The 15,444-nt window shown below is 48.2% G+C and overlaps 1 protein-coding gene across 1 annotated transcript in view; it reads left to right on the top strand.

The window, feature by feature from the left end:
• Nucleotides 1-15,444, top strand: part of LOC107120607 (heat shock factor protein 3-like) — a 72,290-nt gene that overhangs the window by 6,596 nt on the left and 50,250 nt on the right. The window contains exon 3 of the mRNA XM_015423338.1: nucleotides 228-622. Within this exon, the coding sequence (XP_015278824.1) occupies nucleotides 228-622 (395 nt within the window). The remainder of the gene's footprint in view (nucleotides 1-227; nucleotides 623-15,444) is intronic.

Below are 15,444 nucleotides of genomic sequence, written 5' to 3'. Positions count from 1 at the left end.
ATGTTCCATAATCAATTTTTTTTCTTTTCTTTTCTTTTTTCAATTTTTCCAATTTTTCGGGAAAAAACCAAAAAGACTTCAGGAAAAAAACGGGAAAAAACCGTTTTTTTTCTGAATTTTTCCGGTTTTTTTCCGGGCCTTCGCATCTCTACCCTGAAGCCGACGGCCGCCTCCCTCCCCCGGCCCACATGCTCTTGCTTGACGCCCCCTCGGCTGCACGGAGGCAGGAGGGTTCAGGGGAGTTGCGCAGCAGGAGGGGAAGCGCAGCAGTGGCGCCAACCAGCGTCCTCCAGGCGCCGCGGCGGCCTCCCGGCGGGCGAGAGCGAGACGACCCCGCCCCTCGGCTGCCCTCAGGCCCCTGGCCCCGCCCCCTTCCCTGACGTCACGTCGGCCGGGCGACGCGAGGGGTGGGCGTGGCTCCCGGCGCGTCTGGCTGCGTGGCGTCGGAGGGCGTCCGGCGTCGCCGTCCGGGATGAAGAGAGCGGAGGCCGCGGAGGAGGCCGCGCCCGGGTGTGGCGGTGGCGGTGGCGGTGGCGGTGCCGCGCCGGTGTCCGGCTTCCTGGCCAAGCTCTGGGCGCTCGTGGAGGACTCTGGAAGCGACGCTGTGATCTGCTGGAGCCGGGTGAGGGGCTCGGCGGGCGCACGCGCAGCAGCAGGGGCGGCAGGAGCCGCGCGCCCCTTTGTCTCTTTCGCCGCTCCGCGGGCGGGCGGCGGGCGGGCGTCGCTTGTGCGGTGCAGAGACGGACGGGGCGTGCGGCAGGAAGAGTTGTTACGTGCAATGACCCCCCCCTCCCCCGTTTCGGTGGAGGAAGGGGATATGCTCAGGGCAGTGACTCGTGCAGAGATGCGGCAGGCAGCCTCGTGCGAAGGCAGGTGGTTTTGCCTGCATCTCAAGGGGGTGCTGCCGGGTTCACAGAGTCAGCAGACTGGCCAGGACATCCCCACCCAAAGAGACATAGCAGGAAGCCTCCCTGGACCAGTTTACTCTTGTCTTACAGGGAGTGAGTGATCATGATAAATATGCACGCGTGTGTGCTTACGTTAGTATAGTGAATTGGGGTCTGCGTGGTGCAAAAGAACGTGTGGCCTTCATATGACGCGTGTACAGGCTTAAAACTGTGCATGTAATTTCACTGCCCTAATCCTTGAAAAAAGAAAGCATTTGCATTTTGTTATGCAGGTGGGCATGCATTCTGTTGATGGGGGAGCTAACCCTTCTGTGGGATTTGATGATATGCTAGGCTAGGGGGAAGGCATGTTTTATTGCAGTGGTTTTCAGACTGCATTCTGGACAATCTTTGTTAGTTTACCTGGATTCCTCAGATTAGAAGCGTAGCCATGGCAGGACCATTGAAAGTAATGGGGAGCGGAGCTGGTGTAGGGTCCTTTCCTGACCTTGTTGCAGTGAGAGCCAAGACAACCTCATGCCAGCGTTTGTATAAAGACCCGTGACTTCTAACAGTGTGTTCCATCATCTATCACTGTCAGTGTTCAGTATTGGTTTCTCTCTGACAATGGGACACTTGCATAGCAAGCCACTTAGGTGAGCAACTTCTAACCATTTTCAAAGCTGGCCAAAGGCTTCACTTAGGAGTCATTGTCTGCCTGTTTTATGCTGGTTGGATGTGTTTTACTGGTTAAAATGTTGGTGGTACGTTTTGCCTCCTGCTCAGGGTTATGGGTCATAAGCAACAAAAATAATTTTTCTGAATGTACTGTGCTGTTTTATAAGGCTACTTTCTCAAAGCAGGTAGCCATTCTCCTCTTGAACCTGTGAATGCCCATGATTATTAGGACTGGCCTCTAGCACTGAGTAACTGCTGGCTTCGATAAACCTGTCTGCAAGTTACAGTGAGAACATTTATTTATGTATTTATTTTTCACATTTATACCCCGCCCTCCCCATAGGCTCAGGGTGGCTTACAGAGGCAAGGCAGAACCTTGCCATAATAAAAACATAATATACATAATAAATTTAAAAAAGTAGTACATCTTAAAATTCCTATATAAACAAAGTGCTCAATGATATCATAATCCAAAGATGACTGATTGTATGTCCGAGTTCCAAGTTGACAGCTTAGGGTTTCTTCCATGTTCGGATGTTTCCTCAGGGCTTCATCCAACCCACTACTGTGGTGGTATAGTGGGGGGGGGGCTGCGGCGGCTCCTACTCAAAAGCCTGGCGGAAGAGCTCCGTCTTGCAGGTCCTGCGGAACTGCATAAGATCCCGCAGGGCCCAGATCTCCCCTGGGAGCTCATTCCACCAGGTAGGAGCCGCCACCGAAAAAGCCCTGGTCCTAGTAGTGGCTAGTTTGATCTCCTTGGGGCCCGGAATAGCTAGGAAATTTTGGGCCCCGGACCGTAGTGCTCTTGGGGGAACGTACGGGGAAAGGCGGTCCCTCAGGTAGGTTGAACCCTGGCCATGTAGGGCTTTATAGGTGAGAACCAGCACTTTGAAGCGAATCCGGTACGCTATTGGCAACCAGTGCAGCGCTTTCAGCGCAGGCTGAATGTGGTCCCTTCTAGAGAGACCCATTAACAGCCTGGCCGCAGCATTCTACACCAGTTGCAGCTTCCGGATTTGCGACAGAGGCAGCCCCATGTAGAGAGCGTTGCAGTAGTCTAGCCTCGAGGTGACCGTCGCATGGATCACTGTGGCCAGGTCATCACGGTCAAGGTAGGGGACCAACTGCCGTGCCCGCCTAAGATGGAAAAAGGCGGACTTGACAGTGGCTGCCACCTGGGCCTCCATCGTTAGTGTGGAGTCCAGGAGCACCCCCAAACTCCGAACCCCAGACGCTGGCACCAAAGGTACCCCATCGAAGGTCGGGAGAGGGAGCACATGTACAATCTGTGCATAGTGCCCACTTGATTTTTCTTTATACTTGTGTTGGGTACTTCTCACGTTACATTCAACGCGTGTTACAACTTACAACTGAATGTATGACTTAAACCTATTCATCCAGGTAGTGGTCCCCGATTTCATTTTTAAAGTGAATGCATATGGGTTCTTTCTTATAAACAAGATGCATGTACATTACTTGAAACATGAACAGGACTTACGTTTTCAAAGGACTGGCCATTGCTTTATCCAAGAATGTTTTAGTTCCTCCGTGGCTCTTTCGGACGTGGAACAAACTAATTTGCTAAGTCTGCAAATAGCCATCCTGGATCACCATTTTAAGACTCTTACACTGTGCACAGGTCTCTGCTGTGCCTGCACCCACAGTGTTTCTTTTGCAGGTGAATCGTGTGGAATGTGAAAGACATCTTGTTGTTTTTCATTTGCTCCTAATGAGGAAGTTATTCTGTTGCTGCTGTTTTCCCTGAGTGAAACAGAACAGCAGGGATTTTGCGTCTTGACCCCTCCAGAATAAGTCTTGCTGAAAATACTTCTTGCCTGTGGCTAATCCCATCTCGTTTTTAATCGGTGGTGTCATTTAAACAGGAAGAAGTGAGTCTTGGTTTTGCTTTCTGTTTTGCTAATATGAAGGCTGAAGACTGCCCTAAACACAGTTTTGGGATCAGGCTACTGGAGGAGGTAATATTGAAAAACTGCCTTTCTACTCATCTGGTCACTCTGTACCTTTCAGTGTATCTGTGGGATTATCCTTGTGTTTATTATAATGACATTCTGGACTGCGAAGGCGAGATTTCTGGTGCAGTGGCCTCCGAACGAATCTTTTGGGCTGAATTCCTAAGTCCTCAGAGAAGCAGCCTTTCCTTGCTGGGAGTGGGTTCCTGAAGGATGCTTGGATCGCCCTTGCAGTAAGGAGCTGTGCATTACGGTGCAATACCAAACTACATTGCCAAGTAGCCTGTCTTTAATAAATTTATTTTATTTTTATTTCCTATATTTGTAGTCTACCTTTCTTGCTGAAATGAGGCAGATTCCACACTGTAAGTCAATGTGATCGATAGGGTGAGATATATAATAAGCAATGTACTAGAACTAGCATTACATAAATCTGCCACAAGTGTAAATGTTAAACATTATGCTGAATGCAGATAAAACGCAGAAAAATTGTGTTACATCAGTGCCTTCATTTTATAAGTCCCTCACTGAGCCATTCTGTTGCGCTGTAGCCCTATTGTCTTTATAGAAATGTCCTCCTGAACAGTTCTGTCATTCTACAAACTGTGTAGAGCAGAGATGTGGGAGACTTCCTGACTTCAAAGAGGCCATTCCATGGGGTGGGAGCCACCGTGGAGAATGAGCACCTGTGGACAGTTAAATATTCAACAAGCAAGAACCTATGAAGTCGTCTGGTGTGGCTTGGCTTGATTTCCAGCGGTTCTTTCTTTCCCGTTTTCCTTTCTTAGGGACTGTTAAGACTCAAAGGTCACAGCGCAGGGGACGTTGCTGTCAGGATGAGATGTGTACAGACCAAACACTTCCATTTAGTCCTGCCCTGTTAAAACTGTTAATGTAGGCATTTAAAATAGTTTTACAACTTGTGACTGAGCTTGCCATCACTTTCTGCTAACTAGATGGGCAATAGTTTACTTACAGTATAGTTAATATCAGGGTACAAAATTTGGGATCAGCAATAAAATAATGAAATAAAGAAAGAACAGAAGAGGGGTGAAAGGGGATTCCAGTAGAAATGGGTGAAGTCCATACTGTCCCTAAGTGAGTGCTCACGAGGTAGGTAGGTCCTGATAGAGAAGCAGTAGGGTTGTGGTTATAGGAGGTTTATCCCCAGAGTCCAGCACGGGTTCTAGACGGCATGGGAAGGAAGCCTCTGGCTTTGCTAGTGCTCTGATTGCCTGTCCCTGATGTGTAACTTTTCCCAAGATGATGTGTTTGCAGATTCCAGGACGTCAAGGAGTTACAGGGTGTGGTTGTGGATTTCCAGTGAGTTTTCATAAGTGCTCTTGAAGCTACTAAGCATGATAAATGTTGCTGATCTGCTGGGTAGATGCTAGAAGCGTGCATGCATGAAATATCAGGATTTGGAGGATGGCAAGGCTCAGTGGAAGAGCCTCTGCTTTGCGTGCCAAAGGTCCCAGGCTCAGTCATCAGCAACTGCTGTTAAAAAGATCAGGTGAGCCCCTGCCAGTCTGATCTAAGCCAGTCTAAGCAGGTTCAGGTGTGTTCACCCATGCCATTAAGTTCCTTGCGCAACAGCTTAAGCACTCCCAAGTTGCATTGGGGAGTCCTGTGAGCCGCGCCCCTTGTATTGCTCTTGGAGGGAAACTAAGAGGTGCTTTGCAGCCTCAGAAGGCTGTTTATCTTTATGCACATAATGGTTTATGAAATTCCCCAACTGTTTAGCTAGGATGGCCGAGAAGATGTTTGAGTCTTGATTAATCAAAGTGATTGGCCGATAGGACGCTGGTTCTGTGGTGTCTCGACCTGGTTTTGGGATAACGATGATCGTTGAGTCGGTCCATGAAGCGGGTAAGATATTTTCGTTTAAGATATCATTGCATACGTTAGTAAGTGGACTAATGAGGATATGAGGAAAGGACGTATAAAATTCAGCCGGGAACCCATCATTGCCTGGTGTTTTAAAGTTTCGTAAGAATCTGATGATATGAGCCTACTGATGTGTGATTGGACATTCAAGTGCTTCCCTGTGTTGGTTTTCAAGATGAGGAAGAGGGTGTTTGGTTAGTAGGTAGTCTAGTATTGCTTTTGGGCTTGGATGTTTAGTTTGATAGAGTGAGCAATAATACTCATGGAACAGCTTAACTATTTGTTATGGCTTTATGCCTTCACGCAACATCACTGACAATATTCGTAAATCTTTAAACATCATAAATTATTGCAGAAGTGAAAAACTTACATCCATAATCCTATTGCTCGACATTGAAAAAGCATTTGATACGTTAGAAATACCAGATCTGTTTTAAAATGCATGGACTTTGGCGAGAAATTCATGAGAACAATAGATACCTTATATAGTAACCCAAAAACGCGCATTCGTATCAATAACCTATACTCAGAAATTTTAACCCCCTCGAGAAGCACTAGGCAGGGATGTCCCTTGTCACCCCTCCTATTTGCGATTGCCATGGAACTTCTAGCTATTGCTATCCGTGCCAACCCACTTATTAAAGGAATAAACATCTATGATAAATCTTTTAAAATAAGCCTCTTCGCTGACGACACGGTCTTATATCTCACAGACCCGTTGGAATCCTTAAAATTTATTAACAACGAACTGCTCCACTTCGGTGAGATATCGGGACTGCGAATCAATAAAAAAAATTCTGAAATATACCCCACCTACATTACACCTGAACTTTAAAATTTATAATTTTAAATGGGTAACATTTAAATGGGTAACATTTATAATTTTAAATGGAGACATTTGGGGTTTTTAATCCCCATTCATTTAAAAGACCTGCTGCAATAAAACTATGGTGAAACATATAAAACAAACTCAAACTGGAAAAATGGCATCAATTATCTTTCTCTTGGTCAGAATGCATAGACCTAATTAAGTCTTTCATTTTACCGAAATTCATCTTTCTGTTCCGCACGCTGCCTGTACTCATCCCTTTACGCGATATAAAGATATGGCAAAACACCCTTTTGCAGTTTATATGGGACAACAAAAAATATAGGATTAGCTTTTACACTCTTCGTAAGCTAGTTAAAGACGGTGGTACTGGCTTCCCAGACTTGTTGACGTACCATGACGCAGCCCATCTAGTGAATCTGATAAAAATTTTGACACAGCACCAGACTGGACTTTGGTTGAACTCTGACTCTCGGACTCTACAAGAATTAATTTGGAATCTGAAGCAGGAACGACCTAAATCTCTAAATCAAAACCCCTTCTTGCAATGTACCTTGACAGTCTGGGAGAGACATCGCAACAGATTGGCCCCTACAATATCCCCACTGTCGACCTTTACAAAACAACGCTGGTTCCCACCAGCTGCTTCGGGCAACTCTTTTGCCAACTCGAAACTCACGGGGCTTAACAGACTAATAGACATCACCTCTAAAGGACATATCCTTACTAAAAATATCTTGGAAGACGAAGGCCAAGGTACAATTCCCTGGTACCAATATCTACAGCTTCGCCATTGTCTAGATAATAAGCCAGTGAGGGATAGACTGAAATCAAATCTCACAGCATTCGAAATCTTAATCATAAGAACATAAGAACATAAGAGATGCCAATGTTGGATCAGGCCAAAGGCCCATCCAGTCCAACACTCTGTGTCACACAGTGGCCAGAAATACCAGTGCCATCAGGAGGTCCACCAGTGGGGCCAGGACATTAGAAGCCCTCCCACTGTTGACCCCCCCCAAGCACCAAGAAGACAGAGCATCACTTGCCCCAGAGCCCCTAGCTATACCTTGTGGCTAATATCCACTGATGGACCTCTGCTCCATATGCTTATCTAATTCCCTTTTGAAGCTGTCCATGCTTGTAGCCGCCGCCACTTCCTGTGGCAGTGAATTCCATGTGTTAATCACTCTTTGGGTGAAGAAGTACTTCCTTTTATCCGTTCTAACCCGACCGCTCTGCAGTTTCATGGAGTGCCCACGAGTTCTTGTATTGTGAGAAAGGGAGAAAAGTACCTCAAGAATCAAGTAATCAAGAATCCCCAGGAAAATTACAAGACATACATATCACTACTATATAAAATGTTACTATCAGTAACTGATAACAACCCTCCCTTCTATACCACATATTGGAATAAGGACTGTTCCCAACCACTTTCCCCAGACCAATGGGGGAAAGTATGGAGCTCCCCTACTTTCCGGGCGAAAAGCATATCTATTTGCACTCAATTCTTCAAAGTAATCACGAGGTGGTATTTAACCCCTCAAAAGTTGAGTTATATTGTAAAAGGTGCCTTACCACATTGCTGGAGAGAATGCCAAGAATTAGGCACTTATAGACATTGCTGGTGGGATTGTATTGTTATAAGAAACTTTTGGAAATCGGTGGTAAATCAAATTTATGATATAACTAACCTGGAGATCCCAATGGAAATGGAATCTTTAATATTAAACTATTGGCCAACTGCTAAACAATATGGACATAAGTTTAAATTAATAGGAATATTTTGTGCAGCTGCCCGTGCAGTTATAGCTAAATTTTGGAAAAATGACAAAAGACCCACTATATCTGATTGGTTCTTAAAAATACAGGAATATTGTATAATGGACAAGCTAGCGGATTCTTTGTCACCAAGAGATACTGATATATATAATTCAAATTTTGTTAAACTTTGGTTTCCGGTTCTTGAATACTTCGCCACACATGAGGAATTTGAGCATATACTTGAAGCTATTAATGTTGTATATTAATATCAGCCATAAAAGTTACATATGTTACACGCTTTCTCCCTCAATGCTAGCTACTACAGGTTGTACTACTGTCCTAATAACTGTTCTATGTTATATGTTTCAATACCTGTTTCTATGCTTTGACTGTTAATGTTTTTTTCGTTACTCATGTATTTGGTTACGGCTATGCATGTATTTGGTTATTAAATATAATAAAGTTTATAAAAAGAAGGCTGTTTATTTGTTAGGGGGAGGTTCTCCTGAGGAGGATGAAGGGATGGGTATTTGTGGAATAGTCAGATTAACAGGCCTGCTTGGCGTGTCTGGATTTGATCCAGTAGTTTGCCCAGGACATTCAATGCATTCCTGACCCATCTGTAGTAGGGTATCATTTCCCTCACAGCTCCTGCACCTCTTTGTGTACGTTCCTTGTACGTGTTGTGATTTCAGAGGGGGCCAGTGTCATCTGATCGCTGTTTTACAGGTTAGTTCCTTGGGGTTATTTTTGCAGCTATTGATTTTAGTATACTTGCGATTCCTGTGCTGCAGGCCTTTCCACTGGATTAAAAGGAGAAGTGCCAGTGGGCCGTTCTGTGACAGAGATGTGTTTTCTCTGCTCAGAGTGGTGGGCAGGGGTCCTGCTTGAAGCCTCAGCTCGGTGTGGCTTCTCTTGCCCTTCCCTGGCTCAGGAAAGGGGTGGTCCTTCTAGGGTCCTGCCAGTGCTTCAGAGATTACCCCTCACCTGTCAGTGATCGCGTGGCTGTATGAGGGTACCAGTATACCTTGCCCCCTCAGGAAGAAGAAGAGATTGGATTCATACCCCCCCCTTCACTTGGAATCTCAGAGCGGCTTACAAACTCCTTTCCCTCCCCCTCCCCACAACAGACACCCTGTGAGGTAGGTGGGGGTGAGAGAGCTCTTTCGAGAACTGTCCTTTCAAGGACAGCTCTTGTCAGAACTATGGCTTGCCCAAGGCCATCCAGCAGCTGCAAGGGGAGGAGTGGGGTATCGAACCTGGTTCTCCCAGATTAGAGTCCGCGCTCTTAACCACTACACCCAACTGGCTCTCAGAGGTGGTTTGCCCTTGCCTACCTCCATGTCATGACCCTGGTATTCCTTGGAGGTCTCCCTTCCAAATACTAGCTAGGGCTGACCCTGGTGAGCTTCTGAGATCTGATGAGACCAGGCTATCCAGCATCAGATGTCCTTACATGGTAGTAGTATGCTTGTCCTCAGTTTCTGCAGGTGCAAGAGAGGCATAAAGGCTGATGGTTCTTGGGAACTTCAACGTCCATGCTGACACTGTGGCCTTCTTGCAGTCTTCAGATCTAGTTTCTTCTTTGGCTGCACTGGGACTCTCCCAAATTGTATCACCTCCCACACATCAAGCAATTCACACACTGGATTTGGTGCAGGGATCGACATGGATCTGATAGCTAAGGATGAAGTGCCATGGTCAGACTGTTTCATCCTGAAGGCCTGGTTGGGTTCCCCCCCCCCCCCCACCAGGGGGTTACTGGATTTATGCTTGCCCACAGAGATCAATGGACCCATTTGGGTTCCAGAATGCTCTTTGGGATCCGATGCCTTCCGGAGACTCATTAGATATGCTGACGGAGGACTGGAGTTCCTGTCTCTCTGAAGCCATTGATGAAATTGCTCCCCGATGTCCTCTACATTCCTGATTTGAACTCTTCCCCCCAGTACTCACTCACACTTATCTATCTATCTATCTGGATTTGGATTCCACCCTCCTGGTGCGTGGACTCAGAGTGGATAACATCGTAAGTAGATTAAAACATACATTAATACATATAACAATATTTAAAACAACTAAGTAATACAATTTAAAAGAAGAAGAAGAGATTGGATTTATACCCCGCCCTTCACTACCCAAAGGTGTCTCAGAGTGGCTTACAGACTCCGTTCCCTTCCCCTCCCCACAACAGACACCCTGTGAGGTCGGCGGGGCTGAGAGAGCTCTGGCAGAAACTGCTCTTTTTTCAAGAACAGCTCTTATCAGAGCTACGGCTTGCCCAAGGTCATCCAGCCAGGTGCAAGTGGAGGAGTGGGGAATCAAACCCGGTTCTCCCAGATTAGAGTCCACGCACTTAACCACTACACCAAACTGGCTCTCACCAAACAACTGTGTATAACCACAAACACAGTTTCAGCTGGTTGGGTCTAGAGTTCTTAATGTGAGCCGAATGATGACGACAAACTTTAGTGAGGGAGGCCAGTTTCTTTGGACACCGCCTCAGCCAGCATCCTGGCAGAATGATATTGTCCCGCAGGGCCCCAACCTCAAGTGGGAGCCTGTTCCACCAGGCCAGGGCCAGGGCAGAAAAAGCCCTGGCCCTGGTCGAGGCTAGACGGACGTCCGTTGGGCCAGGGACCACCAGTGGATGTCGTTCAAGAGAGCACAAGGCTCTCCAGGGCATATATGGGGAGAGGCAGTCCCACAGGTATGTCAGTCCCTGGCTTTAAAGATCAAAACCAATACCTGGAAGCAGATCCGGTACTTAATCAGTAGCCAGTGCAAATGTCGTAGCACTGGTTGGATGTGTGCCCGCACAGGGGACAGTCAGGACGTTTCCTGCTGCATTTTGCACCAGCTGGAGTTTCTGAATCAGCAGCAAGGGCAAGCCCGTGTAGAGCGAGTTACAGTAATCAAGCCTAGAAGGGACCATTGCATGGGTCACTGTAGCCAAGCCCCGGGGGGAGAGATAGGGAGCCAGCTGCCTGATCTGCCGAAGATGATAAAAGGCAGGCCTAGCAACTGTCGTGTCCTGGGCCTCCAGGGTCACCCCCAGGTGCCTCACCTTCTGGGATGGCACTAGTGGTGCGCCATCCAAAGCGGGCAGCCTGATTCCCGACTCAACCCCCCCCCCCCCCCGGCCCAGGCACAGGACCTCTGTCTTTGTTGGATGAAGTTTCAGCTGGCCCTGCTGCAACCATCCAGCCACGGCCCCCAGCATCCTGGTCAGATTCTCCGGGGCAGAGTCTGGGCAGCTGTCCAGCAACAGACAGAGCTGGGTGTCATCCGCATATTGATGGCTACCCAGCCCAAACCCCCGGACCGACTGGCAAAGGGGCGCATATAGATGTTAAGCAACATCGGCGAGAGGATCGTCCCCTCTGGCACTCCACATTTATTTATTTGTTCAGTTTATACCCCGCCCTCCCCTACATAAAGATAAAACATATAAATAGCAATTATGAAATCATAAAACCTTCTAAAACAGAATTATAATATTATAAAGTGCTAGCAAGATCTCTAGTTAGTATTACTTAAAGATGATGGTGACAGTCATATTGATATATCCGGTGGTCTGTCTTATTAGTCAGCTTGTTGGTCTTTCCATACGTTTGTGGCGGGCACAGACTGTAGATAGCAAAACCAGGTAACTACATTTTCAAGGCACTATTTCTTCAAGTTATTGGTTGTTGTTGGTGGCTCCTTAATTAAAGGCCTGGTGGAAGAGCTCTGTCTTGCAGGCCCTGCAGAACTGTAATAGGTCCCGCAGGGCCTTGATCTCCTCTGGGGACTCATTCCACCAGTATGGAGCCACCACTGAGAAGGCCCTGGCCCTGGTTGTCGCCAGTCTGGCGTGTTTGGGACCCAGGAGGGCCAGTTGATTTTGGGACCCTGATTGCAGTGCTCTCTGGGTGACACATGGGGAAAGGCGGTCCCTCAGGTATGTTGGTCCCTGACCATAAAGGGCTTTAAAGGTGAGAACCAGCACCTTGAAACGGATTCGGTACACTATCAGCAGCCAGTGCAATGCCCTCAGCGCAGGCCAGATGTGCTCCCGCACAGGGAGGCCCATCAGGAGCCTGGCTGCAGCATTTTGCACTAGCTGCACCTTCCAAATTTGTGACAAGGGCAGCCCCACGTAGAGAGTGTTACAGTAGTCCAATCTCAAGATGACTATCGCATGGGTCACTGTTGCCAAGTCATTGCGGTCGAGGAAGGGAACCTACTGCCTAATCAGACGAAGATGGTAGAAGGCTGATCTGGCAGTGGCTGCTACCTGAACTTCCATAGATAAGGAGGCATCTAAGAGCACTTCTAACCTCCGGCGCTGGCAACAAAGGCATCCCATTGAAGGATGGGAGTGGGATCAGCTCAGGCACAGGACCTCCATCTTTGTCGGATTCAATTTCAATCGGCTCAGTCTAAGCCAACCAGCCACGGCTTGTAACATTCAAGTGGGTATCGCTGAGAGATCTCCTTGGCAAGCGCCACCCTCTGTCCCCGACCCTGGAGAAAAGAGGGAAATTATTGTAGGGCCATCCCCCAACCAGTGTTCCCTCTAAGATGAATTAGTATGAGCTAGCTCACAGTTTTTTAGCCTCCAGCTCACAGATTTCTGTCTTCGCTCAGGAAGGATGGCTCCAGAGCAAACTAATTGATGCAGTAGCCAAGTCGCTCGCTCACAACTTTAATGCCAGTAGCTCACAAAGTAGAATTTTGGCTCACAAGACTCCACAGCTTAGAGGGAGCATTGCTCCCAACTCCTATCTCAGCGAGGCCGGGGGGGGGGGGGGTTCATAAGATCGTAGTCGACTATATCGAACACTGCTGTCAGATCTAAAAGTAACAATAGCGCTGACAACCACCCACCCCCCGCTCCAAGTGCCTGCAGAGGTCATCTGTGAAGGCGTCTAGCACCATCTCCATCCTGTGGCCAGGGCAGAAACCAGAATTTGAGAACAGTAATTGAGAAAGTGGCAGTGGAACATCTCCAGAATTTTCTGAATGACACATCAGCACTGAACCCATTCCAGGCAGGTTTCCGCCCCAGCCATGGAATGGAGATGGCATCGGTCTCCCTCACCGACGATCTCCACAGGCAGTTGGACTGAGGTGGGTTGGCGCTGCAGTTGCCTCTTGATCTTACAGCAGCATTTGACACAGTCGATCATGGTCTTTTGACCCACCGCTGACATAAGAGTCCGTGGGGTAGCCTCCTTTCTCGAAGGTCGGGAGCAGAGGGTGGTGCTAGGGGACAGAGTGTGTGGGGTCCCTCGAGGGGCGATCCCTTCCCCAATGTTGTTTAACATCTATATGTATCCCCCTGCCCAACTGGTGTGGAGTTTCGGAATGCTGATGACACCCACCTATATCTGTTGATGGGTGGCTGACCGGATGCCTCCCCAACTGTTTTGGCTGAGGGATTGGAGTCCGTGGTGGGGTGGTTGAAATGAGTCAGCTGAGACTGAATCCAGCTAAGACAGGTTCTGTGGCTGGGCAGGGAGGATTCAGGGTTGGGGTGCCGACTCCCAGCTCTTGACAGTGTGCCCTTAACCAACTGTCAAGAGCCTGGGTGTGTTTCTGGATGCCACCTTATCAGTGGAGGCCCAGGCTGGCATTTTTCTATCCGCGCCTGTCCCGCCCTGACCTTGCCACAGTAATCCATGCAGTGGTCACCTCCAGATTGGACACGAGCCTACCCTTGAGGCTGACCGAGAAACCTCATCCGGTCCAGAATGTAGCAGCACAGAGGTCCTTACAGGGGCCCTGCGATTCGCGCAACCCGGTGGAACTCTCTGCCGAGTAAGATCCGTGCCCTGCTGGAACTTATGAGAGTTCCCCAGGGCCTGTCAGGCAGAGAGGTTCCGCCAGGCCTTTGGCTGAGGGCAGCGACTGCATCCGCCTGGCTGGCGCACTCCCCTCTCCGCCCCTGCAAGGCGGTAGCACAGTTGGATTTTGTCCGCCATCTGTTTGAATTGTATTGCTGTTACGGATTTTATACTGGAATGTCTAATCTTTCATTTGTTGTTTAGTGTTTGTGATTTTGGTGTCTGTTGTACACTGCCTTGAGCCCTATCTAGGGAATAGAATAAATAATAATAAAGGACCATATGCTGTGGGCAGCATCCACATGACCCATGTGCTTGAAAGAGCTTGAAATCTCACAGAGTTTGATGCCTCAGCAGGGCTCGGTCTTTATTTATTTAATTTGCCTCTTTCATACCCCACCTTTCTCTCCAGTGGGGAGCCACAGGTGCTTACATCTTTCTCCTCTCCTCCATTTTATCCCCACAGCAGCCCTGCGAGGCAGGTTAGGCTCAGTGTGTGTGACTGGCCCAAGGCCACCCAGCAGGCATCCATGGCAGAGTGGGGATTCAAATCTGGGACTCCCGGGTCCTAGTCCAACACTCCGACCACTACAGCACGCTGGCTACAGGAGTGCGCTTAACAAAATGTGCCCTGAGTTTTCCCAAAGTATTTCAGTGTTCCCTGGATGCCAGCTGGCTCTGTGCTGAATGTGGGTCTGTGGCTGTGCTGCTTCCTTGGTCATCATCCCTGGAGCCTTTGGTGGAACTCAGAGCTTTGCTGGACACGGTCCAGTTCTCTGGGACAGTGGCTGCTTTTAGAAGGGGTTTATGTGTCAGATCTAAAAATTGCATGGTTCTGGGGGGAGGGGGGACCTGGAGGAGATTCAGCAAATAGCTTGTGACCGTGGGCAACTTATTTAGCTTTTCCGCTCACTGTGGCTGTTGTCGGTATTCCCAACTAGCCTATTCAGAAGAAATGTTCTAGTTTGCCTGAACTTGCTTGCCTGCCTTAGTCACGTGTAGCTTACACAAGTGTTCGCCATGACATTTCCCTGCGTGGTCGCCAAAAGGCGATTCTTGCCCTCTGAGTGATTAGCTAATAAGCAGTCCGTGTTCCCCAGGTAAGCCTCCCCGGAGCCAAACAGGCGGACCACGTGGCTGCCTTCCAGCTGCGCCATTCTTCCTGAGAGGCTGTCCCCCCCCCCCCAATAGCTGGTTGCTGGGCTGCTACTCTTAGTGCTCTTGCAGGGCTTTTCTCATCCTTCAGCTCCCTGTCAGTAATCGCCACAACCTAGGGGTGTGCAAAAAAATAAAATTCGGTAAAATTCGGATTCGGGTTTATTGAACCCGAATTTTTTCGGGAAACCCGAAAAAACCCGAATTTCTATATTGGTAAACCATAGATATCCGAAAATTTTCGGAAAACTCGAAAAATTCGGGTCCATTATAACCAATGGGGCCATTGAAGTCAATGGCAAAAAACCTCTTGAAACTTTGCGGGGGGCTGGGGGGGACCATAGATATCCGAAAATTTTCGGAAAACTCGAAAAATTCGGGTCCATTATAACCAATGGGGCCATTGAAGTCAATGGCAAAAAACCTCTTGAAACTTTGCGGGG

This window comes from Gekko japonicus, unplaced genomic scaffold (genome assembly GCF_001447785.1).
Source record: "Gekko japonicus isolate JY-2015 unplaced genomic scaffold, Gekko_japonicus_V1.1 scaffold1529, whole genome shotgun sequence".
Classification (NCBI taxonomy): domain Eukaryota; kingdom Metazoa; phylum Chordata; class Lepidosauria; order Squamata; family Gekkonidae; genus Gekko; species Gekko japonicus.
This window is presented reverse-complemented; position numbering and strand designations above follow the sequence as displayed.